Raw genomic sequence first — 24,195 nt, 5'->3', positions numbered from 1 at the left:
AGCAGTTAAACTTTGTTTTTTGCTCAGTACTACTTACCCTCTATCTTAGCATGGTCATCCAGTTGTTTTAGCATGAGCGCTTTCAGTTCAAGGTCTCCCAACAAGGTGAAGGCATATGCCAGGAGAGCCAGTGTGTGTGATGTTTTAGCAGTTTCCGCTCCTTTCCTTATGCAGGATGTGGCATTCTCCACAATACTTCCCTAGACACAAAAAATGGGCCATAAGCAATAAAATGAATAAAAGAAAAATCCTAAGTAAAACTGGAGTATATTAATATTAAGCCAAAGAAATTGCCACCACGTGCCTATTTCCTATTTTCATGGTATTAATCCAATATCATATCTGCAGAAGACTTCAGGTGGTATGGTGGATCAAAGTGGGGTTTGTCAGAATTAGGATGGTTTTTAACTGCTCCATACTTTTTAAAGCCGAACTCTAGACAAATAGCTAAATACACAGATGAAATACATACATGAAAGTTCTTTAACTGCCATTTCTTTAATTGCATTTCTGCACATCCATCATCTTTTTTTAACATAAAAGAAATTCTGTAGGCTACATTCCCACTAGCAATTAAGGCCTGTGCGAATTGTAGTAGCAAGAATCCTCTGTTTACAGCTGATGTGAGAGCGGGTAGGTAGTTACCGGTATCATTTAGTTTAATGACAGGTCGCCGGCAGCTATTCGTATCTCTCTGTGCAGCCAGTGACTACTTGCTGTGATCGTTGCTGGGTGCACAGTGTATGTGTCCAGCAGCGATCACCGCAGGTTGCTGGCTGTGTGGAGACCCCCCAAATAGTGGCTGCAGCCGCCAGCAACCTGCCATTTTGGTGAATGGGAGTGGCAGCTGCACCTAGCTGTTCTTACCGCTCTCTGTGTCTGCAATCTGCAGCTGGTGCAAGTGTAAAGTTAATGAGATAGCAAACGCAGTGCATTTGCCTGCACCACAGTACCATGCAATTCAGTTATAGTGCATTTCAAAAAACAGTGCATGTGCTACTATTTTTGGTGTAATGCAGTGCAATTTCAGCACTATTCAAATGAATGGGCTGAAAATGCACTGCACTCAAATCACACAGGAATCACACAGCAATGTGAGCACGTTACGGCTGATTCATGGTGTGAACCAGGTCTATGAGTTTTGTGTAATCCATTTTTTTTAGTCCTAAACAGAATTAAGAATTAAAGTGGTAGTAAACCGCTGTTTTTGTTTTTTAAATCCTGCAGTGCAATGCCATAATGTGCTAGTATGCATCGCATCACCGTTGGAAGGAGCTTCCATCTTCACCCGGTCTTTCTTCCGGGTTTGTGGACTCCGGCTGTATGAGTGGCCGGAGCTGCGATGATGTCACTCCTGTGCATGGACTGCACACAGGATTTTGAAGGCATGGCACGGTATACCGTTTTTTTCAGAGCGTATGCTCCAGTGACATAATCGGCTGCATAAAAAGTGAATATCTCCTAAACAGTGCATGTTTAGGAGATATTTACTGTACCTATAGGTAAGCCTTACTATAGGCTTACCTATAGGTAAAAGTCATGCATGGGAGTTTACTCTCACGTCAAGATTTTCTTTCATGTCACTTTTTGTGCTGCTTTTGGTTGCCTGACTTGTCAAGAAAATATGAAGACTGATAAGATAAAAGAACTTACCTCATAGACAATCCGGTGTTCCAGCAGAGAGATGAGAATAAAAGCAGTTTGTGTGACCTCATCATCCTGAAAAAAATACATTTAAAGGGTCAGCATTTCAACAATGATATTACCAGTTATAGAGACAACTTGAGTAAATCCCTACATTTCATGGGTCTCTAGAGGTGAGATCTCCCGATCATAATTCCCAGCTCTATTTACATCCTGTATGTATGGAGTCTCACTCCTCCTGATAAATAACAGTAGCAGAATAATGAAATTACAACTCCTGTCAGATTTAATGCTGACCATGTCCCGATTAGGGGTTGGATTGGTAATTATGACTTTTCTAATTGTTTTATGCTTGTCCTATTGTGGGTATGGGTGATTTTAAATAAAATATGTCCTGTGTAATGTAATAACGTGTATTAGGTTGTGCTTTCTATTTTTAATTGATGAAAAAGACAACAATTGCTAATGAAGCACTGGGTTTTACACTGAAACATTTTTGGGGATTTTTAATTTTGTTTTAATAAAGAACTTGTCAAATGTCTGGATGTTGTAAGTCATGTTTACCCTTCACATAACTCCCAACTTTTTGAGATGGGAACAAGGGACACCTATTAGCAAAAGTACGTAGGCATAGTACACACCCCCTGTCACGTCCCTTTAACCTCCCTGGCGGTATGATTGTTTTGCTAGTAATTCTTAAGGACGAGCAGCCCAAACCAACTATTCACATATGGTTTTTTTTTTTTACTGTGCGTTCTTCTTTATAACATCTTGGGTATGATAAAGTTTGAAACACAAAATCATAAATTATAATATATAAATAACTATAAATAAGTTAAAGTGTATGTATATATATATATATATATATATATATATATATATATATATATATATATACACACATACATATATACATATACACACACATAATATATATATATATATATATATATATATATTAAGTACAGTAAAACTGCAGGAAAGGGCACTGGGAGGGAAAACTAATGTCATTTTATTTTATTTTGTAATGTAATCCAATAGGATTACAATATATCAGTGTGTTTTACTTTTCAAATTTGCCGCCGGTTCCACCCCCCTGCGAGCGTCACATCGCAGGAGACGGAAGCCGGGGCTCACAGCATCGGGCGGAAGATCCGGCCGCCGTATGCTGCAGTGACACATCGTGGGATCCTGGGGACAAGGTAAGTAACCTCTACCAGGATCCAGCGATGCTCCCTGGCGGTACCCCGAGTGTGGCTCGGGGGTTACAGCTAATGGCACTGAAATTCCACCCTGAGCCACACTCGGGAATACCGCTAGGGAGGTTAAAGGAGAGTTATATAAAAAACGATTAGTTATACCCACAAGTCCTTTTTTTTATCACTACTACAGGCAATCCCTAGGTTACAAACAAGATAAGTTCTGTAGGTTTGTTCTTATATTGAATTTGCAAGTAAGTTGGAACAGGTTAATTTTTTAAGTTTAGCTCCAGCCAAAAAAATCATTTTTAAGTTTTTTTGGATAGCATAGGGAAGGGTTAACACCCCTGTAACGTATGTTTTGCTGTCTGTGCCCCTGTTCAAAAGTTCATCTTGCTTTCTGTCCCTGTGACAATTGGATTTTGAAAATTTGGGGTTGACATGGAAACAAGGATTGGTGATAAAGCTTTGGTGGAGACATCTTTTTCCCATGGTAAACTCTTATAAGAGTGAGTAGGGGTAGGTTTCCTCTCACTTCCTGTTGTCTTTTTCCGTTTGTATGAGTATGAGTCATGTGTAAATCAGATGTATGTAACTCGGGGACTGCCTCTATTGCTTTATACTGGTTTGGAAAATTTACCAATGCAGAAATTTAGAAACTGGGTGAAAGGTTTAGCACCGGGAAACACTTTTTGAAAGATAAATAGTGCATTTTGTATTTAAATATATAGATCAGTACAAGTGAGGAGGAAAGCGGGACAGAGGGACTCCAAATCAGGGACAGACTCTCGAAATCAGGGACAGTTGGGAGCTTTGCCTTCATACTTTTAACTTGCTTCTCACATGTTCTGGCAGATCAGTGGCACTTACTATCAGAATATTAATATACATATTACAAGTAGGAAGGATTTTTAAAAAATCTGAGATGACAGAAATATGGAGACTACTATCACTGATTTCTACTCCTGATGCCTAAGCCTAGTTTTTTCAATGTCAATCTATTGGATTCAGTACTTCATGGCTTGAAAAAAGTATGAGAATTAGGTGTTCTGGTTTTGATTTTGCTGGTTGAATATTCATTCCTTATCAGTGAAGGGAATTTATAGACACCAGAGACAGCCGGCAACTGGTAGAGATTGGCCGTAAGCGCATACATATTTCCCACATGGTGAGAAAATTCCAAATATATAAGATACAGTATGTGTCAATATATTAATATAGAAGATCTGAATTACTCACATCTATGTCATTGTAGAAATAGGAATCAGAACCATTAAAACATCCATTGGGCAACTGTATACTTTCCAGCCAGTGGATAGCTTCCTGAATGTCCTTCTCATCTACGTAGATAAACTGCTGGACACAAGTAAGAGCCTTAACTACCAAGGCTGTGATCCTGCAAGAGAATAATGGTTAGAATAGGCTCCATTTTTAAAAAATAAAATAATTTCTAAAAACAGTTACAATTTCCATAGCCAGTCCTTGGTTTTGCCAGGGCACTAAACTTTATTGAAAAAAGAGACAGAGGGGCACACCCATCTAAATGCAAACTGTTTAATGAAGGAAAGCAATAAAAATAGTACAAAATGCACTTACTGCATGATTAGGATTAAAGGCATATCAGTGGTAAGGAGAAGTTCTGGGGCTCTAGCCTCACTATGCAGAGTCTGTCAGGCAGAAGTTGGGCTTGGTGCAGGGATCGTATGATGTGCCGCTCTAGTCACTGCAGAGATTGGCAGGAAAGAGTGCTGGTCCAGAAGAATGTCAAACTGTCGGGCAGCTCCACCCTAAACCCTCTCATCCATGTCTTTATGGACCTTGTTTTGTGCACTGGTCCAAATTAATTGGTGGAGGGGGGGATTATGGTGTGGGGTTGCTTTTCAGGGGTTGGGCTCGACCCCTTAGTTCCATTGAAGGGAACTCTTAAGGCGTCAGCATATCAAGACATTTTGGACAATTTCATGCTCCCACTTTGTAGGAACAGTTTGGGGATGGACCCTTCCTGTTCCAACTGTGCACCAGTGCATAGAGCAAGGTCTATAAAGACATGAATGAGCGAGTTTGGGGTATAGGAACTTGACTGGCCTGCACCTCAACCTGATAGAAAACCTTTGGGGTGAATTATTCAAAAAGGGTTTGCCTGTGTTGGGTACTAATGATGGTGCCACATCCCAATATAGATCAAAAGAAGAAAGCGGAGCGGAGACTATGAGCCAGGCCTTCTCGTCCAACATCAGTGCCTGACCTCACAAATGTGCTTCTAGAAGAATGGTTAAACACACTCCTAAACCTTGTGGACAGCCTTTCCAGGGGAGTTGAAGCTGTTATAGCTGCAAAGAGAGGGCCAACTAAACACTGAGCCCTACTAAGACTGGGATGCCATTAAAGTACAAGTGCATGTAAAGGCAGGCGTCCCAATATTTTTGACAACATAGTGTATACAACATCATCTAAATGAGAGAACAATAGCCATAATGAATAAAAAAGTCCTTGCAAGTAAAATGTAGAAATTGAAAACATAATATGGATATATTAATAATGAGAACGTTGAAAACAGAGTTTGTTTCCAAACCATGGTTTAGGAAATTCTATATAAAATAAACAGATTTGTTTTATTTAGAATCACAATGGATAGGCAATTGATTTTACTTTGCTTTGGCCTTAGGTAATCCCCTCCTAAAGTGATATTAAACCCAAAAGAAAACTCTTATTATATTGCAGTTTACCAGTTCTTAGAAGGGATGGTTGCATTCATTTTCTTTTTTAGGCTTTCTTTCCTTTGTTTTCACTTACTCTGGCTAGTAAGTCTGTTGATTTCCAATAACATGCTATTCTGCAGATGTAGCAGTTAAAGGGTTGAGTCAAACTATTTACTACTGACAGGGGTGCTTAAAATGATCAGCTTTTATTTATGTAAATCTTTATCCTAAAAGGAACAAAACTGCTGCAACTGTGAAATGTATATATGTTAAAAATATATTCCAAAGGAAAGATCCATTTAATCTTAAATATTTAATGACCCAGGTTTTTTTGGGGGTCTTAAGCTATGGTGAGTTTTTTATCTGTGTGGAGTACACGTGCCTTCCACTGGCTGAACAATTCTTTTAGGTAGGTGGATGGGACTTGAATTAGGAAAATTGAAGGGTGTTTTGTATGGTGACATAGGGGTTCATTTACTAAAACTGAGGAGTGCAAAATCTGCTGCTGTGCATGATAGCCAATAAGCTTCTAACTTCAGCTTGTTCAATTAAGCTTTGACAATAAAACCTGAAAGCTGATTGGTTTCAATGCAGAGTTGCACCAGATTTTGCACTCTCCGGTTTTAGTAAATCAATCTCATATTGCTGAGACCTGGATTGTGAACATAATTAAAGTCTCACACTACTATACAGATTGTTTGTTTTTTTTCCCTACCTATTTGGTTTATGCTTATGATTATAAGTGACTGCATATATTTATTGGTTTTGATTATTATTATTGAGCCATGGATTTTGAACATAATTGAAGCGTCACACTACTATAAAGATTATGATTATAAGTGACTGCACTTACTTACTGGTTTTGAGGTTTATGTGGCACAGTATTGCGTCAAGTAGCACAGCTCTCCTGTATATATATGTGAGTTTTTATATATATATATGCATTTCACAATTTTAGAATGCTTATTAGGGAGAGTACAGATTGAGAGCAGAAGCTGAGTATATTAGGGTTCATAGCGCTGGTTACATTGTTTGCTGCAACTGCCTAAGAAGTGTTAGCTGGAGGCCAGCTTCAATTTGTTAGTGTATCTAAATCCACCAGTACATCCACCATCCCCTCCTCCAGATTAATAATTCTGCTGCCTAAAGGTGCCTCCATGCTCCTTCATCCTGAGTGGGGGAACTCTAATACGGGAGATGTGTTACTGGCCAGATCACCCAGTAAAAACAGAAGGAAAAAAAAAACGTTAAAAAGAAAATGAATGCAGCCACCACATCGAATGATTGGTAAACTGTAATATCTTATATTTTTGGTTTTGGGTTTAACATCAAAAATCTTTCATGGTTATATTTGCTATTATACATTTCTATAATGTGTTTCTTCTAGTGGTCAGTGACTCTGATAACATTGTATGGAATTGAATGGGCAATATAGCCACCAAGCAGTAATATTGTTTTACAAGTCCTGCCTAGGGCTAAGTTAAACTGCCTTGGGTTTGGTTCAAGCAGGGCTCAGTGAACTTACATAGTTACATAGTTTTTGAGGTTGAATAAAGACAATAGTCCATCCAGTTCAACCTGTGTAGGTATGTGTGGCCGTAATCATTTCTCATACCCCTGAATGTTCTGATCCTTGAGATGTAAGTCTAAGAGTCTTTTGAAAGTAGCCATACTTCCCGCAGAAACCACCTCTTGTGGTAGAGAATTCCACAATCTTGTAGCCCTAACAGTAAAGAACCCCCTGCGTTGCCTGAGGTTAAAACGCTTCTCCTCTAATCTAATTGTATGCCCTTGAGTCCCCATCCAGTCCTTTCAACTGAATAGCATTTTTTCTATGCTGAGATCACCATTGAGATATTTATAAATTGCTATCATGTCCCCTCTCAGGAGTCTCTTCTCCAGGGAGAATAAATAAAGCGATTGCAGACGCTCTTCATAATTAAGGTCCTCCAATCCCCTAATTAGTTTATACTTCAATTGATTTTTATTTGGTTTTCACAAAAAGGAAACAAGCACATGGGAAACACAATAGATTAACGCAAATTAATAATAAAAGAAAGGGAGAAAAGAAGAGAAGAAAAAAAAAAAAAAAAAAAAGAGGAAAAGGAGAGAGAGAAAAAAAAAAAAAAAAAAAAAAAAGAAAAACTATTGATGTAATATGTTGATCACAGTACATTATGACATTGTATATAGCAAGAACAGGAGACAAAGAAGGCCAATATTGTATACATTCAGGGCCCAAGAGACTACCTAGAAAGTATGTAGGAAATACAATGGGAGTACCCCGAAAATAGAACAATAGAACAAAAAATGCCAAGAAAGATACCGTACCCTAATTAGTTTAGTTGCCCTTCTCTGGACTCTCTCCAGCTCCTACACATCCCTCCTGAGGACTGGCGACCAGAACTGGACAGAATACTCCAGATGCGGTCAGACCAGAGTTTTATAAAGTGGAAGGATTATAGTCTTATCTCTGGAATACATCCCTTTCTTTATGCATGCCAATATTCTGCCTGCTTCGGTAGCTGCCGCTTGACATTGCATGCTATTGCCTAGTCTATCCTCTACTAAGACTCCCAGATCTTTCTCCCTTTTTGATTCCCCCAAAGGTTCCCCCCTAAAGTGTATTGTGCTTTTATGTTTTAGGCCCTAAGTGCAAAACCTTACACTTCTCCACATTAAACCTCATTTGCCATGTCATTGCCCACCCTGTAGTTTTGCCCAGGTCATTCTGTAGGATATCTGCTTCATGCTGTGCAGTTATTGTCCTGCCCAATTTTGTGTCATCTGCAAAAACTGATATAGAACTGCTGATCCCATCCTCAATGCTGTTTATGAATAAATTGAACAGGGTTGGTCCCAGGACTGAGCCGTGGGGGACCCCACTTACCACCCCATACCAGTCTGAGTATGCGCTATTTATTACCACCCTTTGGACACGCCCTTTTAGCCAGTTCCATATCCAAGAGAAAACCTTGCGGTCGATGCTTGCAGACCTTATTTTATAAATCGAAGAAGTTCGAATGCCGAACCCAAACCCCAAAGAAATCAATGGAAGAGGAGTCTGTCAAATTAAAAATGCAGATTTTCTGCACTAATAGGCAAAAGGTGTCAAAAAATAGCATGGAGAGGTGGGCACTGTTTTGGGAAACGTACAAATGCCAATTTGTTTAAATTCTATTTAGTGTGGAGCAGAGACTTTGTAAATGCCTAAAGTAAAATATTAAAAATGTCTAATTCCTTTAAATAATATGTGTGGGAATGCACATTTCTTTGTAGCAGTCCTGACATTTACAAATGAAAAGGTGTTTAAAATTGCTGGCAAATTAAATTAAATTTTTTTCTTTGTAGTGGTCACTTTTGCTGTAGCATATCCGACAAAAAATATTTTAAAAAAGTGCGTAGAACCCCTCCCCCCCAATACATACCAATCCCTATGAATCTGGTATGAATTTTAGGAGGGTACCTCACACATAGAAAAAAAAAGTGAGATCCCCCTAAAATCCAGACCCTTAAACCAGGAAATGGGGGATGAGCATGTACCCTCTTTCCTAAACCATACCTGTCCTCATGCCCTCAACATGGGGGAGTGCCATGTTAAGGAGGACAAAGGCCTCTTCCCTAAAACCCTGACCAGTGGTTGTGGAGCTCTGCAAGTGGGAGGCTTTTTGGAATCTGGAAGCCCCCATTAACCACTTTACCACCGGAGGATTTTCCTGCTGTACGTCCAGGCCACTTTTTACGATTCGGCACTGTGCGACTTTAACTGACAATTGCGCGGTCATGCAATGACATACCCAAACAAAATTTACGTACTTTTTTTCTCACAAATAGAGCTTTCTTTTGGTGGTATTTGATCACCTGTACGATTTTTATTTTTTGTTATATTAATAAAAAAATGCAACAATTTTGAAAAAATAACAATATTTTCTACTTTGACAGTTAAAAAATATCCAATATATTCAATTTTTGTCATATATTTAGGCCAAAATGTATTTAACTACATGTCTTTGACAAAACAATGAGCGTATTTTTAACCGCTTTAAGACCGGAAGATTTTACCCCATTCCTGACCAGGCCATATTTTGCAATTCGGCACTGCGTTATTTTAACAGACAATTGCGTGGTCGTGCGAGGCTGTACCCAAATTAAATGTATGTCCTTTTTTCCCCCACAAATAGAGCTTTCTTTTGGTGGTATTTGATCGCCTGTGCGATTTTTACTTTTTGCGCCATAAACAAAAAAAGAGCAACAATTTTGAAAAAATAACAATATTTTTCACATTTTTTTATATGAAATCCCCCCGAAAAAACGTAAAAATCTAAATTTTTTTAACATTTTAGAACAATTTGTTTTCTGCTACATATTTTTGGTAAAAATAATTGCAATAAATGTATTTTGATTGGTTTGCGCAAAAGTTATCGCAGCTACTAACTACGGGAAATTTATGTCATTTTTATTGTTTTTTTTTAAACTATTAATGGCGGCGCTCTGCGATTTTTTTGCGGGACTGCGACATTGCGGCGGACGGATTGGTCCCTTGACTGACATTTTTGACACTTTTGGGGGTACCAGTGACATTACTACAGTAATCAGTGCTATAAATATGCACTGTTACTGTAAAAATGACACTGACAGGGAAGGGGTTAACTTTTATTGGTGATCAAGGGGTTAATATATGCCTGGTGCTTACTACGTGTGTGGGGGGAGGGGACTATGTGACACAGGCACAGATCTCAGGTTCAGCTATGCTGAATCCTGCAATCTGTCCCTGCCTGTCACTTAGGAGATCGCCCGCTTTGTTTACACAAGCGGGCGAATCTCCACACTCGATCCCCGATGATCGGGGAAGAGCGGCGGTGATAACCGCCGCTCCTCCCCTGGCCCGACTGTGACTGAATACAGCGAGAGTGAGCCTCCAGCGGCGTGCGCGCGTCGCCCACAAGGGGAGGAGTCCAGCGACGTAGGTCTACGTCGCTGGACAATAACGAACCACTTTGCCGCAGTAGGCTCAATGTGAGCGGTCGGCAAGTGGTTAATAATGGGGGAGCCCCCAGACACCGGCCCCCCTCCTTTATGAATGAATATTGGTCCAAAGTATCACTACTCATTCACAAACAAAAAAGAATTGTAACCTATAAATAATCCCATAATAATAAAATAAAATGTCCTCCAAAAAAGTCCCTCATAGTAAATCCATTGCTAATATCAGTGCCCGCCACCTGCTGATTTGCCAAAAGAAAAACTGATGACCTGGTGCACTTGACCCATCCCAACACTACTAATGGCCATTTGACAGCTCCCTGTGTTGTTATTAGCTACAGTATATAAGGGAAAGTGTGGGGGATGTTGTTGCTATCCCTGTCCCGCTGCATAAGTGGCAGGGATTCCCAGTGACATCAGTGGTCCCTAGGGACACCACAGGTTCAAGAATCCTTGACCTCATTTAAAAAGCAAAAATTCTAAGCCAACATTTGCTATTATACAAAAGAAATTCATGAAGGTAAATTTCCAATTCAATGTAAAATCCTTATGAATTAAAAATGCATATTGTAAATATTATAATTTATGGCACATATAAGTTTAATACAAAAACAACTGAAGATATTTTCTTTAGCATATTTTCTTTTGGGCAAAAATGTAGAGCTAAAGATGCAATTTCTGTCTTTACTTGCTCTTTAAATACATACCATTGGTCAGAAGAACCGCCAGAAAAGGTAGCAAATCCCCCATTCTCATTTTTGAATGTTAGTTGTTTTTGGTAACCTGCAGAGAGAAAGTGATAGGTTTGTATTGTAGTCTATACAAAACTTCATGCTGACAAGTCAGAGATAACACCACACTCCATGAAAGCATTAACACGTATATTCCTCCTAATAATACAAATTGAAAACGTTTCTTTTGCATCTTGTGTTGAGTAAGTGAGGGTTATAATATCCCTGTTATTTTTAATTTTTGCCATCTAGGTCAATTGAGGGGAAATTTCCCTTCACTTCCCTTTACTTCCTGTTCCACAGTAAAACAGGAAGTGAGAGGAAATTCCCTCCAAGAGGGAATCCCTGGTTGTGGTCAACACTTAAAGTCGAGTCCCTAGTGTGGAAAGTCGGAGTGGTGTGCCTGAACCGACGTAAGGGGGGTAGCCTGTAAATAAAGAGGGCACCCCAAAGGTAAGAGGTTGAGAAAAAAGGGGTGAAGGTGGGTGGGATGACGTACAGCGCAGCAGCAGGCCGGCATAGCGGAGGGGCGGCGCTATATAGCCCGCTAGCTCCTCCCACAAATACCGGCCTGCGGCCGAACACTTGTGGTCAACACTTAAAGTCGAGTCCCTAGTGTGGAAAGTCGGAGTGGTGTGCCTGAACCGACGTAAGGGGGGTAGCCTGTAAATAAAGAGGGCAAAAGAGGAAGCAAACAACACACTTTATTCAATACAACTTAAGTCACAAGCCTATGAAATGCCAGTCTCAACTCCTTCTCTGGGTGAGGAATATAGACCTGGAAGGCGTCTGACTCCCACCGACCAAGCCTTTTAATGATATGGCCTGGCGTGTTATTCCCGGAGGCAGCCGAAGCCGCACCTATCCGGAAGGAGTGACCAGAGTGCGCTGCAGGGTCCCAACCCAGTCTGATACAAAGAGTTCGGATGTAGAAAATGAACTTGGACGTGGTGAGGGGAACGCCCAGTAACGTAAAAAGTGGAGCATGGCTGGGAGAGCTCCGGGACTGGGCCATGAACTCATCCAACACTTTGACCGGACACCAAAGATTCCCTGATGGGTAAAGCGGGATGGTAACGGGGCAGCCCACCTGCCTGGTCTTGGTGCACTGGAGCGTCAAAACATAATGATCCCCCCGCTTGACCAGATCTCGTTTGTGGAGACAAGAGCGCCCCTCTGCTGAGGAAGTAACCGTAAACTCCCCGGGCCTGAGAAAGCCGTAGAAGGCTAGGTACATGGCAGCTTTCACAACCGTATTAGTAAATGGCTCAAAAGGGGCCGAGTCCAGCAAGTTGGAGAGAGCCCGGAATTTCTCCCCATCAATCGGCAACCGCCTGACCGAGGTATGGCGATCCACCTTGCCAATACCCTTCAGGAGGCTCTTTAGGGGATATGCCCTGAGAAAAGGTAAGGAGTTTGGCTGGTGCGTCAGGACATAATGTTGGACACCCGCCAGATACAGCTTGACAGTACTGGCGGACAATTTGAGCTGGAGGTGGCAAAAGGCAGCAAAGGCGACCATCGTCTGTACCGAATGGTCGTCCAACCCGAATTCCCCTAAGAACCTTTGGAAGATTGACCAGGCCCGGTCATAGGCCTTCCTGGTGTTGGCTGACAGAGCCATGCGGGCCAGCTCCCGTCCATGCGCCACGATCCGGGCTAGTCCAGGACCAGTTCCTCGAACTCTGGGGTCCGCGTAGGGGCATCTGTCGGCCGTCGGGTGAAGGGCGAAAAACACCTGCAATTTGGACTGGGAAAGCGCATCAGCGGCTGAGTTAGAGTGGCCCGGGATATGCACACAGTACAGAAAAAACTGGTAAGTGGCAGCTATCAAGGTCAGCCTGCGAACCAGCCTCATGATGGTCAGGGATGATGACCGGCCCCTATTGACAATGTCACAGGCCGCCATGTTGTCACTAAAACATTTGACTGCCATCCCTGACCAGCACCTACCCCAGGTGACAGCAGCCGCCACAATAGGGTATAACTCAAACAAAGCTGAGGTTTCCTGGAAAGCTGGTAAGGCAAGTGATTCAGCCGGCCAACTAGCCCTGAACCATGAGTCCCCAAAGATGGCCGCGAACCCGGAATTGGCAGCCGCATCCGTCCAAAACACGGGGGACTGGGAGGAGATGGGCGGTATGAACATGGAGATGCCGTTCCAGCTTTCCAGGAACTCAACCCACATACCCAGGTCCGCCCTGGCAGGAGGATCCAAGTGGGAAATGACGCCCTCCGGAAGACCTGGCAACAGCCGCAGCAACCGGGAGATGAAGGACCTGCCCTGGGGGATGATGCGCATGGCAAAGTTCAATGACCCGATCAAGGACTGCAACTCTTTTCTCGAAAACGACCCTAGTTCCAAAAACCTGCCAACTACCTCACGAATGCGATTAAGTTTGTCCTCAGGGAGGCTAGACTGCATGGACACGGAATCCAGGGTGATCCCCAAGAAATCCAACCTGGTGACAGGACCGACCGTCTTGCCTGGCGACAGAGGGACCCCCAAGGTGGAAAACAAGGCCATGGTGCTCCTCAAACTGACCGGCGTGCATTGACTTCGCTCGACCAATAGGAAATCGTCCAAGTAATGCAACACCGTGGGGCACCTGGATATGTTCAGAAGGAGCCAGCAGAGTGCCTCTGCAAATGTATCGAAAATCCTCGGGCTGCTTTTGGACCCAAAAGTCAGCCTGATAGCAAAATAATATTTCTCCCTCCACTTAACACCGTGGACATGCCATAAGGAGGGGTGAATGGGCAGGAGCTTGAAGGCATTGGCGATATCCGTCTTGCTAAGCCAAGCGGCCCTACCTGCCCCTAGAATGGCCTGGATGGCGTTGTCCACGGTGGTATAGTGGAGAGAGAACTCGGCTGATGGAATAAGGGAATTAAGGCTAGGGTTGGCGGAAGAATGAGGAGCCGACATATCGATTATCAAACGTTTTTTATTAGTGTATTTGCTCGTAGAGATCCCGATGGGGTTGGTACGCCAGGAGGAGAAGGGGGGGGCCGGGAAGGGACCTAACATGAACCCCTCCTGCACTTCCTTCTCGAGCAAAAGGTCCACCGACTGCGGGTCCTCCCTGGCCGACAGCAAGTTGGGACATTCCAATGTCCCAGAAGGAAGAGACACCAGCCCCGTGTGGAACCCTCCCGAGAACCCCTGAACCAGATACTCCACCAGGTGAGGAGATGGATGAGCCTGCAGGTAAAATTCCAACACCTCAACCTTGACCCCGGCTAGTCATTGTTTAGGGTTGATCCTGGACGGGCACATGGATTTAGTGTGGGCCCTAAAACAGATGGAACAAACATGGAGCAGCCTGCAGGCACTGAAGCTGCATGCACCCCCGTTAAAATTGTTACAAACCTGGGCCTTACCTAAGAAAACGATAGGACGACCCAGCTTATCCCTAAGGCCACGCTGTTCTGACCTGCCAGCTCCCCCCCCCCCCCGGAACCCCGGCCGGGGAGGATTCCGCCTCCACGGGACACAGGCTGGCAGAGTGTGAAGTGGAGGAGCATGTGGCACAGGAGGGAGGTGCCAAGCCTGCAAAGTGCCTGCAGAACAGCTCGGTGTCCAAAAGACTCCAATCGACCCGTATGTTAAATTGAGCCAAGGCCGCTGCCGCCTTGGCCGAGACTGACTTGTGAAAGTCAAAGAAGGTGAAACCTCCGTATTTGTGCCCTAGATCCACGATTTTATGCAGGTAAAGATCTAACTCCTCCCGCCGATGTGGGTATACGGAACACAATACGTCCCTGTAGATACCGAAGGCCAGGACAAACTCTGGGATCGTGAGTTTCTTATTGAGCCTGGGGTCCCTGGCCTTCATAACAACGGACAAATCCCCGTAATTATAGATTTTATTCTCCACCATATCCTGGGAGGCGATAAGGAGAGCCACCAAGTTTACATCCTTCCCTTCCAAGATATCCTTGCGGAGAGCTGGGGGGACCATGTGGGCCGGGGTGATTATAGGAGAAACCGTAGAAGAGGGGAAAAGGGAAACTGGGGGCCTACCCTGATCACTGGCGGGAACTGGGGACAACACCGGCAAGGGAGGAGGAGGACCCCTCTGAGCTGGACTGGCGTCCTCCAGCTTAGTCAGCCTGTCTCCGATGGACTGCAGGGAAGACAGGATAGAGTCCAGGGTCCCTTGCATAGCTAACGTACAGCCCTGAGAGCTTGTGCCCAATCCCGGATCTTCTGGATGTTCCGTCATCAACTTAAAAAGTTCCGCTTTCCTTGCCGTGGCTGGGAACGGGATCCCCTTCTGGCGTAGCACCGCCGAAATTCTCGGAATAGTCCAAGACCCATATGAACCCAGCGAAGATGGAACCCGACGACCCCTGGGGGTACCAGATCTGGCGGGGGTGCAGGGCCTGGCTGGCGTGGAGGGGGATGAAGATCCTTCTTCCAGGATGGCTCCTTGAGGCCCGCTGTTGAAGAAAACAAAGAACAAAAAAAAAAAAGCCCAAGTCCGATTAATACCGTAACGTGCTGGAAGAATCACTGGCTGGCTAGCTAAAGCCCAAAGGCGAAGAACTTAACTACCCCGTGACAGGTGAGGCCCTGCTAGATGCCAAGCGGCTGATGAGAGGCTCTACCTATGATTCTGGCCGAGGGGCATGAGCCACTGACGTGGTGGCGGGAACGTTGGCCTCTCGGTGACAGTACAGAATCAAAACGAGTGGCCGTGACAGGTGAGGCCCTAGCTATAAACCCATGAGAAGGGTGGAGCGAGGCGCTAGCTTTGATTTGGCCCGAGGGGCGGGGAATCTCCGACGAGATGGGGAGTTGGCCTCGCGGGACCGGCTATGAAGGGGGGGGCTATGGGGCCAGCACCTGAACCCTGACAGCCAGTATGAACTCGCCCTGCGGGGGAGGGGGGGGGGACAACACGAGACAAGAACAACACAGTGGAGTGCAACAACGACAGTGCTTACAAAGAGGACAACGACATGAAGTGCGGTATGCACAGTGGTGATGAAGCCGTGACGGTGCCCAGGCACCGATGCATCACCAGGTGGATCACAGAAGAGTGGAATGAGCCTGAAGAGCAACCGGCAGGGGCCTAACCACCGGGCGCAAGCCAGACCGAAGACTAAGTGAGTGGAGGAAAGGGAAGAAGTAGCCTAACGGTGTCTATGGGTGACGCCAGCGGCGTCTGTGAAGACTAGATAACCGGAACCGTGTGGTACACAAAGGAACCTGGACCTGACATAGTACCTGATGCCGGCATTGAAGGACATGATGAGAACCTGCAGGAGAAAAGGCAACGGTCAAGGGGGGGTCACCCATACCCCCCACCAGAACATGACATGGAACCAGGAACAACACAACCCTGCCATGCTAATGAGGCCCCCCCCAACCCCCGAGCACCAACCCCCCCCCCACGCCGGGTACCTGAGTGACAAAAGTGGGCACAGAAAATGCAGGAGGACGTGGGAAGAGGTACCGAAGCTGGCAGGAGGCAGTGAGTGCACAGAACATGAATACTTAAAAAGGGGGTAGCCGTGGCCTGACAGAGAGGCAGGCAGCGTGTGCGTGAGCCAGAAGGTGGAATAGCCGTGGCCTACATGGAGGCAGGCAGTGTGTGCAAAGAGCCTGTGTGGTTTAGCCGTGGCCTACAGGGAGGCAGGCAGTGTGTGCAAGAGAGTCTGCGTGGTTCAGCCGTGGCCTACAGGGAGGCAGGCAGTGTGTGCAAGAGAGCCTGTGAATTAGCCGTGGCCTACAGGAGGCAGGCAGTGTGTGCAGAAGACTTCCCCCCCCCTTTTCCCCCCCATGCCCTACAGGTACCTGATCCCCTGCTGAACAGCGGGGAGAAGCAGCCACGCAGAGCTGGCAGCTGGACGAGCAGGCGGCGGCCGGAGGCAGAGGAGATGGGGCGGATGCCCGAGAAGGCTGACCACAGTACAGGCGAGGAATAGCTGGGATGCCGCAGGACCAGCGGGGCTCGGTGCCAGCAGCGGTGACTCTCACGTCCTGCCCGGAAGTCCGGTCCACGATACCGCGATATCCGGCCGACGTCAGGTGACCACCAAAACACACCTGACCAGCCGAATGACGTACAGCGCAGCAGCAGGCCGGCATAGCGGAGGGGCAGCGCTATATAGCCCGCTAGCTCCTCCCACAAATACCGGCCTGCGGCCGAACACTTATCACCAGAGCTAGTGTCCCCATTTGGAGATTTTCCATCTATTCTTGTTTTGAGACAAGCCAAAATGTGGGATTTTCATTCACTTTTACTCCTGGTGATAACAGTTAACAGGACAAATAGAGATAACGAATCTCCCTAACAATGGCATGGACAGCAATACAACTGAAACAGGGGTTCTCATCCCTCATCACTGTATCCAAAAGTCAGATTAAGCCTTTAGTTATACTTTAAGCCACCAGCGTGAACTGCCAAATTAATCTAGATCCTGCTCACATTTGTATACATCTTTTTTGAGTCACTATTTTGAGTTTAAAAATTGTTACCACGTATCTGATTTAGTAAAAAAAAAAAAAATTAAAAAGAGAAAGTTTTTTTCCTAGTATTCATTAAAGCAGAACTACACTGCATCTGAACATTATAAACCAAAAAATCTATTTAATTCATTGTTAATATTCAAAGCAAACTCCTCCATCTATCCATGTCTCCATGGTATATTTTGCTGAGAAATCACTTTAATAAAATACCCCCTATCATTCTTGGCTGTGCCCATCTTGGGTAAGGGCAGATGATTCTTGTAATTCATGTAACTTCCTACTCCCTGGAATTATGTGCCCTTAGCTCAGGCACATAGACAGCAGTGGAAATTTTGAAAATATTTTCGCCGTCTAAATTAACATGATTTTAGTCTACTAAAATACGACTAAAACTAAAATACGACTAAAACGAAAATAATTTAGATGATTAAAATATGACTAAAACTAATATGGCATGTTAGTTAAAAGACAATGACTAGGACCTCTCCCAGAAAATAGTGGCAAGGTGGTACAAGACACCAGTTATCCTAGCTAAGTTCATTCCAACTTACTCTCCCCAATGCTGGAGAAACTGTGGGCAAGTGGCAAACATTTCACATGTATTCTGGGCTTGCATTGGCATATGGAGCTTCTGGAAGAAAATCTTCCACGTCATGGCGGAGATCACTGGCATCCTTAAAAAAACAGACCCCGCTCTTGCAATCCTGCACATAGGAAGCCACGATTACCCCATAGAGTACCGAACTATAGTGACCCACCTGTTACTGGCGGCCAAGCTCGTCATAGCGAGACACTGGAAGGATGACTTGGCCCCCAGCCACAGGGAAGTACTGATCCAAGTAAATCTCAATTACCAATATGAACGTTTACTACATGCTAGGGCAGCCTCGTCCCTAACATCCTTTGATAGCAAATGGGCGGCATGGGCTTCATGGTACCCCACGCAGTAGACCTAATGTTTGATGTATCTTCTGGCACCCATCATGGTAACGTTGTTCATGCTCTCCTTAGACAATGCAGCTCTAATCCCCTAATGATTATTTTCACACACTGTAGTGTCTGTTATTGAGTGAGCGACTGTATATTGTATACTGTTTGTATGTTTTGTTTTGATGCATAATTCAATAAAAATTATTTGGAAAAAAAAAAAAGACAATGACTAAAACTAAATCGAAATATGACATCAATATTAGCGCTACACTACCACATAAGAATATGTAGGGAGCATCTACTAAGCTGCTGAAAGTAAAAAGGCTTTTTTCTTAAAATTTGTTGTTGGTAATACTGTAATACAAGATAAAAAGATAAAAAGATAGTCCATAGACAGCAAGATCCCAATCCAATTCGCGGTGTATTCACTGGTGGAGGGGACTGAGTTGTTTCCTTATTTCCTGCACAACCCGAATTGGATTGGGATCTTGCTGTCTATGGACTATCTTTTTATCTTGCGCTGCACTTTATTGTTTATGGAATATTTTATGAGATAACAGCGATTTATTTTTTGTGTTCAGCTGCAATATTTTATTTAATTTTACATCATCTGTCTGCGCTGATTGATTTTTGCATTAGAATACTGTAATACAGCCAATGGAGTTTATACTGTTTTTTTTTTTTTTTTTTTTTTATATATATATATAGATTACATTTGCACTTTTGTTTGTCAAAAAGCAATATTTTTGTTTGTTTATGAAACTTGGTCTAATTTATGAAGGTGTTATATATCACAAAGGCTAGAGCCCCTTTCACACTTGTGCGACTTGTCCTGTGACTTGGGACTGCAAAGTCGCATGACAAGTCATACCTCATGATTTCCAATGAGTAACATTCATATCTGTGCAACTTCAAGTCGCAGCGACTTCAAAGTAGTCCCTGCACTTTGGTCCAACGTTGATGCGACTTGAGGTTCATAGACTTCAAGATTACACAGGCATTGCTTCAAGTGGCATCAAAGTCGCACCGGCCTCACATGCCCACGGGCACACGCAGCGCATTGGCGCAACCCCAATATCGGTAATGATGCAGCTTTTTACCCATGTGATCGGCTGTGTCCTATCACAGCCGATCACATGTAAATGTGGAAGTGCCGTTTACACAATCTGTCTGTGTGAGCCGACCGAGGAGAGCCAATCAGCGGCATCTCATCACAGGGGAGACTTGTACAGGTAATCAGGGCACTAATCATCAGTGTCCTTATTATAGTACAGTCTCAGCAGTGCCCATCAGTGTCACCAATTAGTGCCCATTAGTGACACCAATCATTGCCCATTAGTGATGCCAGTCAGTGCTGCCTTTCAGTGCCCATCAGTACTGCCCATCAGTTGCCGTCCTATCATTGCCCACCAGTGCCACCTATCAGGGCTCACCAGTGCCGCATATCAGTACCACCTATCAGTGCCCATCAGTGTGGCATATTAGTGCCTCCTCCTCATCAGTGCCCTTCAATGCTGCCTCATCAGTGCCCAAAGTGCCGACTCATCAGCGCACATCCATGAAGGAGAAAAACTACTTATTTACAAAATTTACCAACAGAAACCAAGAAAAAACTTTTTTTTCCAAAATTTTCAGTCTTTTTCCGTTTTTTTTAAGCAAAAAATAAAAAACCCAGCAGTGAATAAATACTACCAAAAAAAATCTCGATTTGTGTGAAAAAAATGAAGAAAATGTCATTTGGGTACAGTGTTGCATGACCGCACAATTGTCATTCAAAGTGTGACAGTGCTGAAAGCTGAAAATTGGCCTGGGCAGGAAGGGGGTGAAAGTGCCCTGTATTGAAGTAGTTTAAAGGGACCCCCAGGGTTTTATCTCTTAGCAGGTCTAACAGATTTTTAGGCTTAAACATAGACTCTCCTGACTAGGGGCTACAAGTGAGCTAGCCAATTGTTTCCTTGCTATTCATATATGTCTCCCAGTCAGAGGGCTATTGTTCATGCTCTTGGTCCTGCAGGCCATAGGTGGCCACACTTTAAAAGGCATTTGACTGTATTGTATTGTTACTGTGACTCACTGTGTCTAACGTTCAACAACTGTTGCATTGCCTTACCATGTTTTTTCTACCAATACAACCTGTTTATTCTATCACAGCTGGTGTGTATCCTTCTTGTGTGACTGCCAGGAGACCCCGCCCAGCCAAGGTATTCTGGGGGTGTCAGCAGGGGTGGGGCTCTTCTCAGATCCAAGGAAAGAGCAGAGGACCCAAATACATCAGTGGTTCCTTCTGGGGTAGTGCCACACTTGATATTCAGGCATTTGTCCTTTTTCTCCTTAATTGGGTGTGGAGTTTGCGCCATCTAGCTCTGGGTTCTGCCCCAATAATCTTGGATAGAACACTCACATGCCTGTCTTTTTAAGAACTTTCTCTGCCATCTTGGTTCTGCCATGTCGTGTAACATTTATCCTGGCCCACAAACTATATCCCAGGCCTGCATTCATATTAAATAAAAGAATGTCCAGACCATTGCATTTTAATCACTGCTCTACTCCACTGGAGCACAGTTCTTAAAGTTACAGGCATTCCTCAGTACGCACCAATACATTGCTCTATGTAAGAGGTCCACTGTGCAGAGTATTTTGACTTGATAAGACCTTCTAAACAGTAACTCTTTAAATTCAAACTATTGTTATTACAACCATCTACCCTCTGTCACATACCAGGTACCTTCTTGATGACACCATTCACAAGAGATACCCTATAATCCAGGCTATGAGGCCTTTCTGGACCAAGCCACAAATCAGCAAAAGACGGTCAGGGGTGGCGAGGTCCACAAGCTGCATTCCTTTGAAGTTATTTTGAAATCCCTCCCAAAAAATTCTGCCCAGGAACTATGATTCTCACCTTCTGGACAGTGGGCTACATCATGCAGTTAAGAGTGAGTGGTTCCCATATCCCATTCTACTGGGCCCCACCTACAGCTGCCATTAATAAGGGCACTATCACCTACCCCCAAGGATAAAGGCAATTGTATTGTGATTTACTGTAGTCCCAATGAAGATGCTTCTTTTGGCTTTCCAGTGTTTTGCAGTCCTTGTTAGTCAGTTCTTGTTTTCTCAAGCCCAACTTACCTTCAACCATGTGTTCCAAAAACTTCTCTTTGGTTTCAGGTGTGAGTTCATTGGCACTCTGCAGATATTCAAGGGAATAGCAATATCTGGCAAGTTTGGATACGCTTTGCTCCCCACATCCATCAGGTAAACCAATTAAATTCTCCAAATTAACGACGATGTTGCCCATGATATCACCTGCCAAAATAGAATTGTAATAGTTAGAGAAAAGAAAGGAAAATAAATGTTCTAACAAAATGATATTACAGTACTTGGTCCTCACCTACAACAATGATGTGGGCACGTTCAGTTCCTGGAATCAGCCTGTTTGGAATATTTAAGGTGAACGATACTTTTTGGGTGGTATCTGGTTTGAAATGAGAGAAAGGAAGATAGGGTAAACAAAAGAAAACAATAAAAACACTAGAACCCATTTTGAAGGCAGACAGATTGGTTATTTCCAGCTGCAAGGTTACAAAAACGTCTAGAAAAAAATATTGATGTCTAAAGCCCACACACACAATCAGATTATCGAACGATCTGTCGTCTGTTTTTTGTGGCATGCTAGTCTGATGTGGAAAGTGAAGAGGTTATTTTCATACGAATTTTCCCATACAACAGAATTCTACTTCAGAAGTGATGTCATGTGTTGGATTGCTTTGTATGTGTTCTTTCGTCTCTGAGCATGCCCAGTCTTGCTCTTAAGATTTTTTTCCGTCTAAATCTGTACTAATGAGACAAAAATCGGACGTTGTATTACGGACGACAAAAATTTTATAGCCTGCACATCAGGATTTTGTCAGCCGAAAAGTTGGAGTTGGCTGTCGAAAGCACCATACTAACAATCCAAAAATCGACAGATCGGTCGTCGGATGAATCTTCCCTACAGATTTTCTTATCGTGTGTACGGGCCTTAACACTACATAGGAGCAGACAATATATATTAAAGATAAACTTCAGGCAAATAACTAATTACACAGATGAAATGCATACACAGGAGCGGATTTATTTACTGCAGTTTGCTAACACCTACATGGTTTGTTCCTCCCCCCAACTTATCATGGGGCAATGAAAGGAAAAGCAGCACACTAATGAGCTCAACTCTCTGTCACTTCATTCTCCTCCTATCAGCATGTTCCTTTTTGACATGTATGCATATTTGCACTACACATGTTGCAGATCATCACACAAGCTGGAATGAGAATTCTCAGTAATTCTAGGGCCATTATTCATTGTTAACCCCAAACTGATGTAAGGGCTTTTAAACATCTCCTATGGCAAATTTTGGTACAGAAATATGTCACCATTCCACAGCACATGCAGTTTTAAGGTTGGACATGTTGGATAGCTATTTACTCGATGCAGCCCTAATCTTTTATGTTTTATGGGTAATATAAGTGCGTGCCTCAAAATGACTTTAGTGTTTTTTTTTTATCACATCAAGACATCTTTGCAAAAAAAAAGGGTAATAAATATCCTTTCCATGCACTGACCTCTTCATGAGCTGGCTAAAACAGCTCATAGTTGGAACTCCCCATGTGTTCTGGATGCATGGCCGTCTGCTGCGCTGTTTCCTGTGGGGTCACAGGAAGGAATCACAGCATGCAGCGTAAGCTAGGAATCTGACACTCCAGGAAGTGTTACATGTTGAAAATGTTTTAGCCAGTGTAGCTGGTATTGACAGTGACAATTAGCAACCGGGAGGGGTACATATTCATTTTTATTGCAGAGAGGCCTTTAAAGCCAATATTTAAAAAAAATGATGGAGTCACTTTGAGATTATGGTATGCTGCAGGAAAATATACAGGTTCAGGTAGGTGACTTATTCCAATACTCCTATAGAAAAAGCTATGGTACATACATGGGCTTTAAGTAAACCTTGTCGAATTGGTCCCTGCAATTGAACACAGAGCCTTCCCCCACTTGATAAGTAAGGGTTGAAAGACATTTCCTGTCGAAGTATGGTTGGAAAGAAGTAAAAAGCTAATTTGCTGATATAGTAACATTTTCTAGAGGTAAACCCATGCAGACTCAATATTTACATAGTATTTATTTTACATAACCAGGCTACCTAAAAATGCTGGCTTTAAAAGTCATATACATAGAGGGACATTTTTTATTCATTTTGGAAATGTTTAGAAGTGTATTCAATAGAAACATCAGTCCACTTTTTTCCACTTTAGCTTTGCCAAAAATGTTTAATTAGAAGTTGTGCAATATGGGCGTGGTTGGTGGCTCTTCAAGTTTTTTTCTTTATTTGTATTGTACAACTAGCACTTATTGTATTGTACAAATACACTTACAATACTAGCACTTACATTCAACTTTTCAGATTAATCAGCAAAATCAGAGTGGGGGGGGGGGGGGGTTGGGGGGGTTTTGGTAAATACTTTCCTACCTTGTTTTATGAGAATAGTGGG

General features: G+C 43.5%; 1 protein-coding gene across 4 annotated transcripts in view; it reads right to left on the bottom strand.

Moving 5' to 3' along the window:
- LOC309563584 (alpha-2-macroglobulin-like protein 1) overlaps nt 1-24,195 on the bottom strand; it is a 562,516-nt gene that overhangs the window by 34,592 nt on the left and 503,729 nt on the right. For all 4 annotated transcript variants that reach the window (XM_082268048.1, XM_082268050.1, XM_082268051.1 and 1 more), the window contains 6 exons: nt 22,059-22,142; nt 21,797-21,973; nt 11,233-11,308; nt 4,083-4,239; nt 1,654-1,719; nt 38-200 (listed from right to left, as the gene is read on the bottom strand). In XM_082268048.1, coding sequence (XP_082124174.1) covers nt 38-200; nt 1,654-1,719; nt 4,083-4,239; nt 11,233-11,308; nt 21,797-21,973; nt 22,059-22,142 — 723 coding nt within the window. The remainder of the gene's footprint in view (nt 1-37; nt 201-1,653; nt 1,720-4,082; nt 4,240-11,232; nt 11,309-21,796; nt 21,974-22,058; nt 22,143-24,195) is intronic.

Source organism: Pelophylax lessonae (assembly GCF_965119305.1).
Source record: "Pelophylax lessonae genome assembly, chromosome: 9".
Classification (NCBI taxonomy): domain Eukaryota; kingdom Metazoa; phylum Chordata; class Amphibia; order Anura; family Ranidae; genus Pelophylax; species Pelophylax lessonae.
Note: the sequence above shows the minus strand (reverse complement) of the source record. Positions and strands in the feature narration are given on the sequence as shown.